Source organism: Glycine max, chromosome 8 (genome assembly GCF_000004515.6).
Source record: "Glycine max cultivar Williams 82 chromosome 8, Glycine_max_v4.0, whole genome shotgun sequence".
In the NCBI taxonomy this organism is placed as follows: Eukaryota; Viridiplantae; Streptophyta; class Magnoliopsida; order Fabales; family Fabaceae; genus Glycine; species Glycine max.
In genome coordinates this window covers 30,938,972-30,957,346 of record NC_038244.2, presented here as the reverse complement: position 1 = coordinate 30,957,346, position 18,375 = coordinate 30,938,972, and the positions used below count along the sequence as shown (strand labels likewise).

Here is an 18,375-nt window from a genome sequence, read left to right as displayed (position 1 = left end):
TAGTGTCTCATTTTTTAATTGAGACATTTTGTCTCCCATTTTTAAAATATCCATAGTTTTAATCCTTGTGATTAATTTCAAACATTAATCTATGTATTCTGTAAACGTTGACTGATATATGTATATTTATTATTCATATGACAATTTTTTAAAAATTATTTAATTGCTGACAATCCTAATTTATTAAAAAATTAGTATAGTACATAATCAAGTCAGAAATTGACTAAGCAGACTAAAATTACAATTTTTTTAAAAGTGAAGGACGAAATGTTTCAATTAAAATATAAGAATTAAAATCATGAATTTTTAAAAAATAAAAAATAAAATGTCTCAATTAAAAAATTAAAATCACAAATTTAAAAACATAATGGAACGAAAATTGCATTTTATCATCAAAACTTTTAAGGACAACAAAAATTTATTTTATTTTTAATTGTTACTTAATTGACTATTCAATATATCTATTCCGTTGGTTCTCGGGTCGGGTCTATTAATCGGGTGACACAGAGTTCACAATAAGATGGTTCAATGGTTCATTCAGACATTCATCATTGACCAATCAACACCAACTCCAAACAGTTGGAATCGACGAAACGCAAAGGCATATTGACATTGGCATGGCTACCTCGCTGTGTACACCCAGCTACAGAGTCACACTGAAACTGTACGGAACAGATTCCCATAAGTTAAACGCAAAGCCCTCAGTTCGTTATAGGCGTCGTTTTGGCACCACCACCAGAATATGCTGCACCTCTAATAATTACAACGACAACAACATCCAACGACGACCCCAATCCGAAGCTATTCAAGTTTACTCGCAAATCGAGAGGTCCTTTCTCTCTCTCTCTACCTCAAAATTAACTTAGTATTTGTCTATGCTACCTGAGTTCTTTTTACCCTGAAGGAAAAAGCTTCAATCTAAATTTTGTTATATGATACTCCCTTCATCCTAATTATAAGATCCTTTCATAAAGAAAAATAATTCATAATTCATCTAGTTAATCATATTAAATATGTTAATTATTTGTATTATTATTCTAAAATTATCCTTTTCTTATCTCTATTAAATTGCTTCTAAGAAAAAATAATTAATGTATCATTAGAAAAAGACTTTTTAAACAAATTTATAAAAATAGATTTTATAATTAGGGATAAAAGGGAGTAGTATTTTATGATTACTCTGATGGCTCCACCTATATGATTAAGTGTACACAGCCAGAATTTTTTCTCTTTAAAGTCGGGAACAGTGCCAGTGTTATATACTGATCAGGATTTAATTTTAATTGTATGTATGGAAAAGCTTTGTTAGAACTTAGAAGATGTTAGTTGTACTTAGGTGATTTTGCTGCTTCAGAAGGTATTAGAGAATACCTTTAGTGCATCCAAAAAGAAAGAAAAAAACTAATACCAATGAGAGTTGGGTCTAGCAGAAGAGGTTAATCCCCTACTACAATGTGGTGAATAAGGTTCGAACTATGCTGAGAGGTATCCATATTTAATGCCTTATCGTGTCTCGAATTGCCTTTGAACAAGGATACTTGTGGAAAACCGAAAAAAGAAAAGAAAAGCTAACAAATCATTTAGTTTGAGACAATGCTGTATTTTTACTTTTAATTGCAAAAAATACTATCTTATTCTTTATTTTCTAATTTCAAAAGTTTGCATATGAAACAGTCAAAACAATAACAAAAAATTCACCATTTCCTGTACAAATCTTTGAAAATGGGAAATAAATACTTTTGTAATTTACAGTTAAAACAGAAAATAAAAATAGAAGACATTTTCTCAAATTAAATAACCCTTTAACTCTTAAGTTTTTCTGTAAAAAAAAACCATTAAGTTTTGTATTAAAAACTGCAGTTTACAATTGTAAGGTTGTACCTTATGGGTTTATTTTTTTTCCTTTGCAGATTACTTACAGATTCTGTTAGACAATCACAGGATGGTTGGTGGGGTTCCCCAGACTGGAGTGAAGTTGAGGTATACACTTTATTGTATGATAATGACATGTTATTTTATATTCTGTATCATACAGTAAAAATTGTATTCATGTTTGGAAGTATGTCAGTCTGTAGTATATTTGGTACTAGCTTCAGTTATTTTGAAAAAGGTTATCCCTTTTCTGAGCAATCTGATAAAGATGATTCTTTATTATTTATTAGAGGAGAAGATTGGTGAATGCAACTTAGAGAAGAAAATTATATCATTATATGTGGGAGGAATCTGAGTCCTAAAAAAGTGTTTCTAGAATAGTCAAGGAGTTTTTATTCTACAATGGGGTTTTGGCACCTGTGAGCATGAATGGCTTTATATCTCAAAAGTGTTTCTAGAATATTAAAAGAAGCAATTTGGTTTTGGCTTCCTAGAAGCACATTGGAAGAAACAGTTATATGGTCCTATTCCTATCCCTTTGTTTTGGAGTTATTCTAAATCTACTCTGTACATACTCATTTTATAATTTCAGGGAGCTTGGATTCTCAAACCGAAAAGCTCTGAACCCAATTATGTAGTGCATTTTATCGGAGGTATATTTGTTGGAGCTGCTCCTCAGCTTACCTACCGGAGGTTTCTTGAGCGTCTCTCAGAAAAGTATGTTTCACTGTTCAGTTCCCAAAGTCCTCTGAATTACATTCTCATCACAGAATTTTTTTGTAAAATATGATAATTATGTGTTAGTGTAGTGTGCCGTGTGAAGGTTTTCCAATTCCCTGACAAACACTTATCTGTTCTGTGAAATATATTAACATGTGGATAATTTTGAGACTCAAATCTAGGATCTACAATGAAAAAAAACTAATTATAAAACCCTTTCTGTTACTAGGGGTATATTGATCATTGCAACGCCATATGCTAGTGGGTTTGATCACTTCCTCATTGCTGATGAAGTACAGTTCAAATTTGATAGGTGCTATCGCACACTGCAAGAAACAGTAATTATCAACTTGTGATCCAAGGACTAGTTTCTTTCTGTTTCTGATTTTCTTTTTTAAATGAAAATGTTAAAGATACTCATTTGTTCAGATCCAAGACCTTCCTATTTTTGGTGTTGGCCATTCTTTGGGGTCGGTGGTCCACCTTCTGATTGGTATATTGAAGTTCTTCTGCTAAGCTTGACATACAAAGTAAATTGATTTGATTAGTGGATACTGAATATATTAGTTATTTTACCAGGATCAAGATATGCAGTGCAAAGATCTGGAAATGTTCTCATGGCATTCAATAACAAGGTATGCTGTTGTCATCAAGCAAGCAACTTATATATAGCTGCCTCTGGTGAAGACATATTTTCTCTGTATTTCTCGGTTGTCTAATCATGATTGACTAAATTTGTTTCACCATTGTAGGAAGCAAGTTCAGCTGTTCCTTTGTTCTCTCCTGTGATCGTCCCAATGGCTCAAACCATTGGTCCACTTCTATCAGATATTTTTTCTTCACCAACTCTAAGAGCTGGGGTCAGTATTGCTATATAACTATCTTATACAGAAATGGAGTAAGACCTCTATTAATAATTTCTAGTAGAAATATAATCAACCTTCCTCGTGGTATGTCAAATAGAATTTGGCTCCTTTCCTGTTTAATATCTTACTATTACGACAACTTTACTTCAGATTATTGGAAAACAATAGTTCGACAGTCATATTTCAGATGTAGACAAATTCTAGTTATCTGGTCATTCTTTTTAGTATAATTGGATACACTTGGAGGGAATTCTGATTAGCTTATTTAGACTCATAGAAGTGGCTTATTACCTTCATATAAATTCTTTTTAGCTTATTTCAATTAGTTTCATACTTAAGCTTATGAATAAGTTTTCATTTAATAAGAGTTTATTAAATAAGTGATTAACTAATCTGTTCAGAAAATGCGCTCTTATGTGGTTTTTCAGTCAAAGTCTTTGACAACTCACTCAAGGTGTTCTTGATTTATGTGAGAAAAATCAGTAACTGCAAATAGAAAGGCTTTTTAAGAAATTAATATTTCTTTCTTGCTCAAATGCTTTTGAAAGAGAGAAATGGGAAGTCTAGGATATATAATAAAGGGAGGTTGTTGCTATATGATATTAAAAATTAAGGGTGCCAAGTAGACCATGTCTCGAGGGAGCTTACTGTAAATTTCCTCAAGTGCAACTTGCACATCACAGTAATTGCATAGTAGAATTCAACAATGTTTCACAGCTAGGGAGGTTGTTGCTGTAAGGGAGTAGTCAACTACAATATTGCCAAAAAACCAAACAAAACTGGGTGGTCTTTTTCATTTGACCACACCTTAAGGAATTTGCTTTAGTTTTCCTTGTTTCTCTGCAATCCTTGTTCTGATAGTCATTGCTGTCATATCTAGTCTGGCAGAAAATTTTGGATAGATTTATTGTTTTCAAGCATCAACAAATGCTCCTTTGCACATTATTCATTTTAATTCTTTGGATGGCTAATCTAAGATAATTGCAGGCAGAGATGACTTTGAAGCAACTAGAAAACGTTAGCCCTCCAATTATGAAGCAGGTTCTTCCTTTAGTTGAGCAGCTCCCTCCCTTGTACATGGATTTGGTCAAGGGAAGAGAAGATTTTTCTCCAAAGCCTGAGGAGACACGTCGACTTGTATGCGACATCTCAGATTTCTAATATTCTCAGCAATGAGCATATTTATTTGTTTAGAATAGAGTTAGAATTATAATATCCTCTTGCATAATCTTATATTCTTATTCCTAATTAACATTTGTGTTACAACTAGTTTCTTAACTGTAACAACTAACAAATTCTTAGGTTGCAGAATTTATAGATTTTAATCTCCTTAGAAGACAAATTTAACTGAACGTCATTTTAGGGTCTAGGTTCTTTATATTTGTTGCATAATCCTACATTTATTCTCATATGAGATGATTATATCTTGCATCTATTTATAATGAAGGGGGAGGGGGGATGTTATATCATGCAAACCAGAGATTGCACGAGTTATTGGCATGCTTTTATAAAAATAGTCATTCATTTCCAATTCAATTTTATTACTTTTAACCTTGTGCCACCCTAAACTTAGGGTTCAAAATTCAAAAGTTGTGAGACCTTTGTATTGAAATTTGCAGTAATTTCTCGGAGCAGCTTTTCTTTATTTCTTATTTTTTATTAGAGTTATTTTTTCTCGGTTTGCATAATTGCATTTAATTTCCTCATCTATTGTTTTCTAATTCTTCAGATAAAATCATACTATGGCATATCCAGAAATCTTCTGATAAAATTCCAGGATGATTTAATAGATGAGACTTCAACTCTAGCGCAGGTGCTTAGTTCAGAATCAGCCATTAGCTCAGTGCTAGACATGTCAATACGAAAGTTGCCTGGAGATCACGGTCTTCCATTGCAACAGGTATTTCTAGCAAAAATAACTTCACTTCTCCACTGAAGCTAAAAATACAAAAAAGTACTTTTTTTAGTTAAAATAGTGCTTTTTCTAGAAAACAAGTTTAAACAAACTCATTATCCATAACTTTTATTATACACCTTGCAGGCCCTACCAAATGTTCCGCCAGCAATGGCCGATGCAGTTAATCGTGGAAGTGAGCTTTTGTCAAATCTTACTGTTGGAACACCGTGGGAGATAGTTGCGAAAGAAGTAGGAAACTCGCTAGGCATGGATTCTGGAGTCCTGCGCGCTGAAGTTTCAAAGGACATGGATATGCTTGTCGATGTCATCGCAGCCTGGATAGCCTCCAATGCAGGGCCTAAACTTCTTCGGCCCTAAGGTCACGGTTTCATCTGGTCCTTGTCAGTTAAAGAACACATGCTGTAGAAATGTATAATAAATCAATATTGGCACCGACACTTCTTTCATCCTATCTCGGAGAATGCCAATCATGTGAATCCATACAAGTAAAGAAAATAGAACTCTGACAATCACCTGATGCTGTAAAAATATGAATTACATTGTTACAAAAAAAAAAAAAATAGTTGTTATATAGAAATTATTCGTTCCTCAGTGTACTGCCGTTCAGAATAGCTGTTCCTCTAATTTTAAAGGCACAAGAGGGTGTTTTTAACCTTGAGTTGATTTGATATTCTTTTAGAAGCATAGGTTACACCCGAATGGGCCTTGTGGGTGGTGGCTAGTACTAGAGTGTTGCAAGGTGCATCCAGCATTATTGCTGGTGCACCCAGCATTCTTGAAAAATACCAAAATTGTCCTTGCTTAGTTTTCCACTTCTGGATCAGCTTGATCCGTAAGTTGATCTGTAACTTCCGGATCAAGTTGATCCGGAAGTCTCTTACGGATCAAGTTGATCCGAAACAGACTTACGGATCAACTTACGGATCAAGCTGATCCGGAAGTCTCTTAGGGATCAAGTTGATCCGTAAGTGGAAAAAATAATTATAATATACTTTTAAATACAACATATTTATTTATAATATAATTAAATCTATTTTTTATTTTATTAAGTATAATATATTTATAAATATTGATTTATTATAAATAATTAATTTTTTAATATATTTTTTTAGAATAAATTTGTTTAGAAGATGATATTAAAATACTTACTCAGTCACATTATAATTATTGTTTAAGGTTATTTTATACATATTAATAAAAATCAATAAATACATAAAAGATAATATTATAAAGAATTAATCATATCATTATTAATATTATAAAGAATATAAAAAAATAAATAGTATTATATAAAAAATTAAAATACTAACTACTTTATAATACATTTTTTTACATGATCATTAGTATAAGTGGGAAAATTGTAATTATAAGAAAATTTAAAAATATTAGTACGTTATATAAGATCTTAGATAACGAATGATGTGCACTTTTTGGTTAATTATTTTTTTTACACCCTTTTCAACTTCTTTATTTCAATTATATTCAAAGTTATAACACGCGTGTATATAGACACAAATGGAATACACAATCAATGAAAATAAATAAAACTAACATTAGTAATGAAAATAAATAAAACCAACAATACTCATGAAATGAGTTCATGTACAATATTTGTATATACAAGGAATATCAATGTAAAATATGTACATAAACTAAGCCTGATCAGTGCGCCGCCTGTGTCTACACCTAACGTATACTAGATGGTCCTGCGTGACACTCCTGGCCAATCTGAGGCATTCTTCGATCACCTCATGTGTCGATGAGCCAAGCGTGACCACCCCTAGACTCAGATGGCGCTCCAACCGCTTAACAATGTCATCACAAACTTCCTATTACATACAAAACAAACTAATTACACAAATTATTATGCAAATATTGAGGTAAATTACGTAAATTATTAGTATTACCTACCACTGCATGTCTGGGCTCCTCCGCAGATGTCGACGATGCTCCTGACTCCGGCACACGAGGGATATCTGTCTGCGGGGCCTGAGGGACGACTCGGGGCTGCGGGGCGTGACCATGAGGCAGAGGATCTATTGTGTGGCCTGGTGTCATGAAAGGATGGGAGATGCGGAAGAACCAGTCGATGTAGTCACTGGAACACGCCCCTGGCACCACGTACACCTCACCTGCAGGTACGATATGATCCTCGTAGTGCATCCACCTGTCGTGTATATCATCATACAAGACCCATGAATCGACAGGAGGAGCAGGAATGGTCTGTGTGTAACCAAACTGCCGCACGACCCTCTCCGGTCGGTAATACACAGCAACAGGCCCCCAGCGCAAGAGACCGGAGTAGCATGATCTGACGTGGAAGTCTCGGACCTCCCAATGCTCCCCATACGGGATCCAACAGACATCCGGAATCCGGAGTCGGTCCAGGCGCTCCCTATACGACGGCGTGCGAATGCTCTTCACGGTCTTCTTCGTCGCAATCCACTTGCACGCACGCGGAGAAGTCTCGTCGTAGTCCTGATCAGCGGTGGACTCCGCAACTGAGGAAAAGTGCTCGTAAATCCAGCACTACAGATGTAACATTCAAATTATAAACATTAATAATGAAAGTCTAACAAAATTTAAATTTGAACATTGTTTAGCCTGGATGAATGAAAAACATATTTGTTACCTGCAGCAGTGTGATGTAACCGCCAAGCTGTCGACTGTGGCTCATGGATGCATCGTTTAGTTGGTCGTACATATGAACCAAAGCAGCCACTCCCCAAGCGTACCTATCTGTCATATTGAGGTCCCGAAGGGCCTCCAAGTAGACAACATGGACATTGGTTGCACTCTTGTTAGCAAACAGAGTGCAACCCAGCAGGTGAAGAAGATATGCACGAGCCGCAGCTGTCTAATGACCTGCCTGGCATCGGCGCTGATATATATCACATATCCATTGCAGGCGTACGTACGGTCCACGACACTGGACTGTCTCAGCCCAAGCAGACTCTGGAGACACCATCAGCAAGTCCACCAACATCTGAACCGCATCATCCACGTGCAAGGGCTCAAATGCGTGAAAGTCGCCTATAACGGGAAGATGGAGAAGAGAGGAGACGTCGTCCAATGTGATGGTGAGCTCACCCACCGGGAGATGGAAACTAGACGTCTCCCGGTGCCACCGCTCCACAAACACGGACAAAAGTCCCCGATCGCCGGTGTCTACCGAACACCCGATCAGAGGACTTAGTCCTGTACCAGCGATAAGTCCCTCAATGGCAGGGACAGGCCAGCCTAAACTATGGACCTTCCTCCCATGCGAGGATAACTTCAATTCAGGACGCTCCTGAATTGAAGTATAAAAGGAACGCAAAATTCGTTAAAATTATCATTTAAAGGAAAACTAATTGTATAATTTACAAGTAACTAAAAATAAATAGTATAAATACCTCTCCCGTCCATACGCTGCAAGCAACGTGATCCGCATACGTTGTCAGCACAGATGGGTCGCTCGGACCACCCGGAAATCCCTGAGGCTGATCCTCAGCCGCCTCTATGCCTGCGTCCGCAGGAATGTCCGCATGAATGTCCTCCACAGCAGCTAGTGCCTCCATCGGGTCATCCTGAACGTCTGGGTCAGGGATGACTGGCTCATCGACGTGATCCGCAGTCACAGTGACTCGCTGCCTCCGTGTGGATGCAGTAGGTCGTCAACGCTGTGGAGCATCATCGAAATCATCATGATCTCCTCTGCCCATGCCTCTGCGAGTGACCTGACCTAAGGCACGACCTAATCCTCTGGTCCTAACCATGATCTGCAAATGAGTACCGCAAAATCCATCACTCATTTCATTTTCTCAAATTTCAAGCATTTGGTTAACTCAATTCAATTACTCTAACTTGCTGAGCTTTATGAATCTGACAAACAATGGTCAACAAATAAAACTTTCTGCGGATTAATTGTTCTCCTAACCCTCATAAAACTTTCTCTCTAAATGTTTTCTATATACACTAATTGATTGTCCTTATAGCATTCTATCTAGAAATAATCCACATTGACCAATATGTTTTTGTTGACCAGTTCTATAAAAAGCTAATAATGCTAGTCCTAAATATGTTGTGAACATTGAAAGTGAAGTTAGTAGTGTGACCACCGGATAATGAATGTTTTCTCCTTTTAAGACATGAATAAAATTCATTGTCTTTGTTCAAAGCAAAGGAGGTTGGGCTGCTTTTTGAAGAATGAAATGATGGAGGAAAGATGGAGAGAAAGGGAGGAACAAAGGAGGATTAGGGAAGAAGCTAGGGCTGAGAAGAGGGATGCACTAATCACAGCTTTGCTAAACAAGCTAGAGAGGCAAGGAATGTAGCATAGAAGACTTCATTGTACCAAACAAAATTCATTTCGATAATCTATTCGCACTTGAAGAGACTAGTTAGTGTTTGATTGTTGACAAGAAAATACAAATAGTGGGCTCCAAGAAAAAGGGAAGTGTTGTAGTTTAGTAGTTAGCTAGCTAGCCAAGTGGTCAACTATAATGTGTTTCCTCTTCTTCTCGTGAAAGGAAGCTTGATTATAGAGGTTTGTTCTTAGAAACTCAATTTCTTAGCAAAAATTAACTTTATGGTAAACTAGTTCTTATGATTTTGTCCAGTTGTGGTTCCATCTCTCTCCCTTCTGTTTAGATGGATATATAAACTATAGTGAGCACTATGGTTCAAAAATTCACATTACCTAACAAACAAACAATTGAAAACGGGCACAATATCATTGTCCGCGACATAATGTGCTCGCCATAATGGCTATCAATACATTTACACGCACAGTTTTAAGGTTAATGGAGCATTTGTTGAAATGGCTCACTTCACACAAAGTGTCGTTAGTTTCACTTTGGGTTACAATTGAAAAAGAAAAGGAAAGAAATTTAGATATATATACATGCTTCTAGTCTTCAATACCAACTTATATATAGTTATATACTTTATAACAAAAGCAGAAGTAATGTTTATATGCGATCTAGATTTAATTATAAGTTGTAATTACTTGAAGCTCATGATCTTAAAGGGTGAGCTCAACGTGAATTACAGATAATGATATTTTCTGTGTGAATGAAATGAAATCTATTCATAATGATTGATATAAAAACTTGTTACATTGATTCTATATGTTGATCCTCTAATTATAAATAAGTTGCTACAAAGAAAAATAATTGGTAACCTGAAATTTCCAAAATGTATCATATATAAATAATCTCCTAGTTAAGGATATATTTTAGAGCTCAATTTGTCTTTTTGAAGAATGAAATGATTGCAGGCCTTTGAGCTTTAGAGAGAGCAAAAGAAGTTCATAGACATTAGGCAGGTGAGTTAGGTGAAGCAATGATTTCCCATTTTCCTTTTTCTCTCAAGGATAAACATTTAATCAAGTTTTAGGGATTTGTCCTAATCATGTTACTTTTGAACTTAATTTGCTGAGGTTATCTAGGCATTTGAATCAGTTTTCCGATTCTACATTCAGTTCTAAGTGGCAATTACATCAAAGGCAATTACATATTCGCATTAAATCAAATTGAAACATTAGATATTCTCCAAAATGACAATATTTATCAAATATTTAGCATATATTCAGAGTTGATCCTAATAACCAAAATTCCTAATTTCAAAAAAAAAAAACTCACAATGTATCAAATAATTGGCAGCTTTTCAAATAAAATGAAGTTGTGAGTGGTTTACGGATCAAGTGATCCGTAAACAACCCATCAACTTCCCCACGGCATTTTCTGCCATCACTGGCAATAACCAAAACGTGAACAGCAAACTTACCTCGAAGAAGAAGCAAAAACGGGAAGAAGAAGTAGAAATGCGAAGACCGACACCTTCCTCCTAAACACGTCAACAATGGCGGCGATGGCGGCGAAGAAGAAGAAGAAGAAGAAGACCGGCGGCGAAGAACAAGAGAAGAATGCAGTAGCTGCGCGAGAGGAAGAAGAAAAATGAAGAAGCAGAAAAAGCAAGAAGAACCGTTGGAGGAAGAAGACGAAGGTGCGCGGGAGAGAGGTTACGTTTTTTAAAAAAAAATTAGTCAAGGGCATTATAGCCTTTTCACAGCAATTGCTGGGTGCACCAGCAAAACTGCTGGGTGCACCTAGCAGCACTCCTAGTACTATTCTTTTTCTTTTTGGTTAAAATACAGATTTGATCCCTCTATTTTTCACATTTGGTCCCTCTATTTTTCACAATTAATAATTTTAGTTCCCCATTTTTTAAATCAGTCATTTTAGTCCTACATTCAAATTTTAAAGGTTGACAGTTAATTTCTTAACATTGACTGATATAATTTTAGTTTTTTTATTCTATTTTAAATACTAAAATAACATAATTTAATACATAAATATTTGATAAAAAAACATAAAATCCCCTTCCCCTTCTTGAAACTCCATTCTCCTGCACTAGTCATTTTTCGACTATGCCCAACATATTTTTTTTAATTCCAACATTGTCCTTATGTATAACCTATATAGATTGACAATTTGTATGGTCAATCCGTACGGATTGGTCTATATGGATTGACAATCCGTAAGCTCATGCAGATCTTGAACCTGTGATGAAATAATTTAAAATTTAAAATTAATGACACGTGGAGGTCTCGAACCTATAACCAACTAAGCTAATAGACTAATTATGTTAAAAAAATAATTAATGTCATTATATATAATACTAAATTTTTTAATGTATATTTAATGCATATATAAGTTTACATAATAAATTTTGTAACAATTAATTTTGATAATGTATTTTTTTACATATATAAATTTTATTAAACTTATGTCACACTCAACACAAATTCCAATCCGAGAGGAATTGCGCTTAGCGCTCAGTGCCAAAAGTGGATTTCCCCTTAGTGAGATGAACTCGCTAAGTGAGATCTGCAGATTATAAATACATCCAACAACATAAAATTACGCATTTTGAGCTCCCTCTCTAAAAAATTTCCATCCAGAAGCCCTAACTCCTCCTCCTCCACCACTCATGACCACCAGTGGCCACCACGAGCTGTCGTTGCTTGGCACCAGACCATCGCATGGAGAGGAACACTTTAATCGAAGCGAAATCCTTAGAATCCACCTCAAGGATTCGGTGGAGAACAAGCTCTCAATCCTTTCTTTCGTAGTTTTTTTTTAGGTAATCTTGACTTCTATGCCTTTCTCCTAGTTAGTTTGAGCTTCTCTTAGTGGTCTCTTGTGTTTTGGGTACCATGATAGGATGTTTTTACACTCCCTTTGAAAAACCCTTGAAAATGAGACGTTAAAAAAATATTTTTTTATATAAAATTGATGTTATTTTTGTGACCTTCGCTAAACCTTGGTCACATTGGCGCGATCGGAATTTTAAAATGACGTCTCTTTGTAGTAGAACCCAAAACATCTCTTAGCTACTTCTGTTTTGACATGGATAATTGACCTCAAATGTTATTATTAACCTTGTTTTTTAAATCTATACTAAATTCCCTTCGATTTGGTATATAGAACTCTACATTTAGACTGACGAACATGAACAAGAGAGGTCTCTGAGCGATGCAAAGAGGATCTGATGGAAAACTCACGATAGGTAAAAGGAGTTTATTTTGGTTTACTGCTTTGACAACGTAGTTGGGGTCAAGGAACTCAACTATAGTGATGTATGTTTGTCCCTTTTGCATACTGGTTTTCAAGAAAAATTGTGTTTTTTTTACTAATGGGATGTGGTTTAATTGCTATCGATGATTGAAATTATGAATAATATCATTGTTGTATGAGACTTGTGTTGTCTGAAGACCTGGAGAGTGTGAATATTAGGCATAAAAATTTATATGTATATTGTCACAACCTACCCTTTGATGGGAGGGCAAGGCGAAACGTAAAAGTGCATCTTCCCATGAAGAAAATGCGTGGAGTCGCCACCAACGTTTATTCGAGGAAAACGTTAGAAAAACCAAAAAGACGAAAGTCTGCAAATTTTAAAAATAAGGGTTCAGGAGTTGTTTACGCACGGGGAAGGTATTAGCACCCCACGTGCCCGTAACAAAGGACGACAGCCTTTAATCGAGTGTAAACATGACTTCAAAATTATGTATTTTCCCTTTTTATGTTTATTATTATTTTGGGGTTGACAAGGGTGTTGCCCTTGCTCCTACGTATCCTCAGGTGCGATGAGGAATTCAGACGTACGTAGTTCTTTAAGTCTGGAAGTTTGCGTGTTACATTGATTTTATGTTTTTTTGAAAGATTGATTTTAATTGCGAACAAAAGTCGTTTAAGGCGTTGGACCTTGAAACGATGTTTTAAACTTTGAAAAGCGGAGAGAATCGTTAAGGCGTTGGACCTTGAAACGATCTTTTAAATTAGAAAAGAGGGGAGAGTCATTAAGGCATTGGACCTTGAAATGATCTCAAGTGACTTTAATGAAGGGAAATTCAGTTATATGTTGATTTCATCTTGGTTTTATTCATTAACTTTCAATCTCTTTAAAAGATGATATACGACATTAATGATTGGTTGAAACTTACTTTACAAGAAGAAAAGTGATTACGGATGGTAGAAGAATGAGATGAAGATGCGCAAAGCAAAAAAGAGGACCCCTAAGGGTGCATAGACCGTATCCAAATCCTTAAAACAAATATTAACTGGATGACGAACGAAGAATGATGTAGAAGCCGATTACGGTCGCAATTCGGTAGCTCCTTGGCCTCGTTTTTCTCTTCTTTCTTCTTCTTCTCTTTGATTTCTCCACTTAAACCTCTCAATGTTCAAAGCTCCCCCTTCCTTGAGACCCCCCCACCTATTTATAGGAAATAAGGGGGTTTGGGTCTTTGGTAGCTCACTCAGGCGAGCTGGAGCTCGCCAGGCGAGCTGTGGCTTCACCCTAAAGTAACCTTGCTCGCCCAGGCGAGCAGGTTACTTCACCCCTAAGCTATTTGGGGTCCTAGGTGAGCCAGAGGCTAGCTTGGGCGAGCCAGGGTCCAGAAAAAAGCTAAAAAAGACCCTTTTGCCCCTCCCCTTGGGTATTTTCCACATCCTTGACCAAAACATCGAATGATTTTTTGTCTTACGTGGTAACAAGCGTCGAACAGCTCAATTCGGCTAGGGGGAATCAAAATATCCATGAATGATAGTCCCCAGACGAAATTAGGGTATGACATATATATGTATGTATATATATATATATATATATATATATATATATATATATATATATATATATATATATATATATATATATATATATGAAATACGATTACTGATGACGTTAATAACACAAAGATGAGATGATGTTGATGTTTATGATAATAATGATATGAGATGATGTTGATGGTTATGATAATGATGTGTACTGATTTAATATAAATATGTATATATTTGTGCGTTGCTTGGTGAACGTATATTGCAGAAAATTTACTCTCATTTTTCACAAGCAAACTAATAAAGTTTTCATTTAAAAATTAAAATTTACACGATCGTAGCAACAAGGCAGGTCGTTGTAGGAGTTATGCGACGAGTTTCTAGGCGAAGTCCCTCCAGATAATGCACATAAGGGAACCGCACTAAAGCTAACATGGTTGCTTAGATACTTGCGCGCACCATTACCTGAACAACCAACAATACACCAACTACAATGCAGGTGTAGAACTTACGTAATATACATGATTGGTGGTGCTTTAATACTTGATGAATCTAGAAATAAAGTTCATCTAATGTATTCAAACCTATTACGTGATTTTGACAACATAAAAAAGTATAGTTGAGGTTTTGCTTGTTTAGCAAACCTGTACAGAGAATTGTGTCGGGCATCATTAGAAGTTGGTAGAGTTATGGTCTGCATGTACTGTAATTATTTGTTTTCCCATCATGGAATGACATCAACAAATCGGGTCAAACTACAATTTGGACTACATTAAGACATCTCTATTGATCTCATGAATCTTGATTGACTTTACCAAATTGACATGCGAGGCAATCATTACAGTGACTAGATGAAATATCATGTGGGGTGAATTATATTTGGAAAAATAAATGCAATGATGTTTTAACTGGACAATGAGTTGAAGGTTCAGTGACACATACACTGGAGTATATGGAATGGTATAGGCAAAACACTATTTTTTTTCTTGTCTGTTGCACAACAACTAAATGATCTACGCACAACAATTACCCATAATGTAACAGGGAGAAGCGTTGAAGAAACACATTTCCGAGTTCCACGTCCTCAATCAATGTTTTGTACTCCATCACCTATTCATCAAACTTTTGGCCAGACTTGTGAATCAGTCGATGCAACTAACCATGAATGGATGACCAATTTATTTGGTGTCAATTTAAATACACCAAATTCTGTGGCATCATATTTAACTTCTTTACAACTGTTCGATGCACTATATTCATTTGGAGAGAAAGGACTAAGTTCTTCAACTGTAGCAACTCATAGTGAAAACCTTGAGACAGAACAACAACATCATCATCATGAGGGAGAACTAGTGATACATTAAAGAAATCCACAACGTAATTAACGTCCACCGCCTTGTGGGACTGGTCATCATCTTGGTCATTAAAGTATAAAATGTTATGATAATGGGATCAACTATGTTTAAGTACCCTTCTGTGTAGTTTTCAAAATTATGTTAAAGTGGTCATGCCATGTTATCTTATGTTTAAGTAGTCATGTTATGCAATTTATAAAATTTATCTCCAATACATTAAAAATATTTGTGACAAATTTATTTCATACTTTTTATGTCAAAGAATAAAAAGATATATATATATATATATATATATATATATATATATATATATATATATATATATATATATATATATATATCATGTAATAATTTAATCAAGAAGGACCTCAAATTAATAGTAAAAAAATAAAAAAAAATTATGTTTTCGACCCTTAGAATAATGTTTAAGAGATCATGTTATGCAATTTATAAAAGTTATCTCCAATACATTAAAAATATCTGTGAAAAATTTATTTCATAGTTTTCACGACAAAGAATCCAAAAAGCCTGTGAGAACGATTCAAGCTGTTTTTTTTAATTATTACTGCTCAATGCACTGACCCTTATCGCATCTCGAGACCATGTGCTGGACAGGCTCAAATGTCATTTACTTACCATTGCATGTGACTGCACAGTGAATAACTGCACGTAATCGACAAATTCTATAAATACCATTACCAGTTGAAGACATTCGTATAACTTTCAAATATTCATCTAAACCTTTACCATTATGTGTCACCCAACTGAATATGTTTGTATTTACTACAATGACCAAATCTGCAACACTAATGAGGGCACCACCTTCATTAGTAACAATACAAAAACTTTCATGGTCAACAAGGCCATAACTCTTACACAATTGGTTGAACTTGTTCAACAAAAAATAAATATTGAACCACACAAACATATTCAACATCTCCATTTTTTATGCCCTATATTTGAGCCAAGACAACCACATATGCACACATGTTTTATTCTGGGAGATGATCATAATGCTCGACAGACGTTCAACATTTTTTACAACAATCCAGCACTATCATTTGTGGAGTTATTTGTCATAATTAGTAACAACAATAACCCACCAAACAACCAACATGACTCAACCTCCAATCTTAAGGACCTATTAGATGAATACGAGAATAGTGCAGATTGCTGGGTCAAAGACCATGGTAGTGATAGTGATAGTGATAGTGATAGTAACAAGTCTCCTTCCTACGAACAAATATTCAAACGAGGTTGGTAATCTGGGGATGATGTGTGTGTTAATTGTTTCTGCTTTGAGGTTTTACCGTGGTGTGCTATGTCGGTGTTCATTACTTTAACATTATGTCATTGTGAGTTTGCATTGCCTACTTTGTTCCGTTGTTGTTGTTGTTCTTGTTGTTTGTAGTACTTACTTTATGTAATAAAATGAATCATTTGTTTTAGTTTATGTTAACAACAAAATAACAAACAATGACAACTCCCTAAAATGCAAACACTTGAAATTTATAAGTCTACCCGAATTAATCAAGTCTCTATTTACTGAAAACTAACATTAAATTGACAACTTACTATTTAAATTTAAGTCTGAAAGTAATAATGGATGTTTGGTGTACCATGTACCAAAGTAAAATGACATTCAGAATTGAGAACACTTTGAAATTTACACAAGTCTCTAAATTAACAATAGATATTTCACCAACAAAACTGACATTGAATGGAAAACTCAATTTAAATTTAAAGTCTAAAAAAATAATGGATTGGTACACCAGGTAATAGGCTAAAATCACAGTCGACATTGACAATACTATGCATTATATCGATAAAAGCAAAATTGGAATAATGACATGTCTCAATCAATATTGGATTCCAGACAAGCCTCTATCAAATAAATAATTCTAACCTTATGAGAATCCAATACACATCAATGGGGAAAATATTCAAACAACTATAAATAACACCAAACACCCTCAATATAGCCACACACTTCCACACAATATACCTTCACAAACGAAATTGAATCTCAATATTATGGTATTCTTGGGAGAAACAAGCACTTTAACCATTGCTAACTCAAAATTAGCATTTATTTTTCCAAATGGATCCATCCAACACAACAAGACTAGTGTTTTTTTTCTTTTCAATATCCTACTCCAATACCAATGCGAGTTCCTATTGAGTGTTCTTTCGAAACACTAAAGAGTAGAATGCACAACACCCTTTGGCTAACCAAATTTGTGCATGAAATATACTATCGACGACCATCTATATATGCAGGTCAATAATCTTTTTTTCATTCTCTGCAATTGAAAAATGATGATGATGTTTGCACAATGTTAATGTGCAATGAACAATACTCATGTGTTGGCCCTATAGAATTATTATGTACCATCAACAGAACACCCAATAGTATACTCAACCTTTTTTGATCCACCATCACTCCTACTCATGATGTAATGTTGTGTTACAATGACAAGTGGAAGATACCATGACAAGCAGTTTTTTGGGTTACACCTTCACTGGAACAAACCTAATAA

General features: G+C 35.2%; 2 protein-coding genes across 3 annotated transcripts; one reads left to right on the top strand and one right to left on the bottom strand.

Annotated features, from left to right (window-relative positions):
• The first annotated feature begins 533 nt into the window (after positions 1 to 533).
• On the top strand, positions 534 to 5,967 carry LOC100820080 (uncharacterized). Of its 2 annotated transcripts, none has more exons than XM_041017817.1 (10): positions 534 to 829; positions 1,911 to 1,980; positions 2,465 to 2,589; positions 2,822 to 2,930; positions 3,022 to 3,085; positions 3,172 to 3,227; positions 3,345 to 3,452; positions 4,446 to 4,595; positions 5,272 to 5,358; positions 5,500 to 5,967. In XM_041017817.1, exons 1-10 carry the CDS (start codon positions 618 to 620, stop codon positions 5,731 to 5,733), a joined length of 1,215 nt encoding a protein of 404 aa, XP_040873751.1. In that variant the 5' UTR covers positions 534 to 617; the 3' UTR covers positions 5,734 to 5,967. The 2 variants fall into 2 exon arrangements, with proteins under 2 accessions (XP_040873751.1, XP_006585864.1); XM_006585801.3 differs by having other exon boundaries at positions 5,188 to 5,358.
• Positions 5,968 to 7,028: 1,061 nt separating this feature from the next.
• Positions 7,029 to 9,170, bottom strand: LOC102662917 (protein MAIN-LIKE 1-like). The gene is made up of 6 exons (XM_006586423.2): positions 9,096 to 9,170; positions 8,772 to 9,005; positions 8,291 to 8,668; positions 8,009 to 8,173; positions 7,288 to 7,905; positions 7,029 to 7,205 (listed from the first exon to the last, which is right to left on the bottom strand). Exons 1-6 carry the CDS (start codon positions 9,168 to 9,170, stop codon positions 7,029 to 7,031), a joined length of 1,647 nt encoding a protein of 548 aa, XP_006586486.2.
• Positions 9,171 to 18,375: the final 9,205 nt, after the last annotated feature.

Bases quoted from the DNA above. Each gene is read 5' to 3' on its own strand.
- LOC102662917 (XM_006586423.2), bottom strand. From the start codon at position 9,170: ATGAGTGATGGATTTTGCGGTACTCATTTGCAGATCATGGTTAGGACC. The intron at 8,669-8,771 runs GTATTTATACTA...ACTTCAATTCAG, and splicing joins GCAGCGTATGGACGGGAGAG to GAGCGTCCTGAATTGAAGTT. The intron at 7,206-7,287 runs GTAGGTAATACT...TGTATGTAATAG, and splicing joins AGGAGCCCAGACATGCAGTG to GAAGTTTGTGATGACATTGT.
- LOC100820080 (XM_006585801.3), top strand. From the start codon at position 618: ATGGCTACCTCGCTGTGTACACCCAGCTACAGAGTCACACTGAAACTG. The intron at 830-1,910 runs GTCCTTTCTCTC...TTTCCTTTGCAG, and splicing joins GTTTACTCGCAAATCGAGAG to ATTACTTACAGATTCTGTTA. The intron at 3,086-3,171 runs GTATATTGAAGT...TTATTTTACCAG, and splicing joins GGTGGTCCACCTTCTGATTG to GATCAAGATATGCAGTGCAA.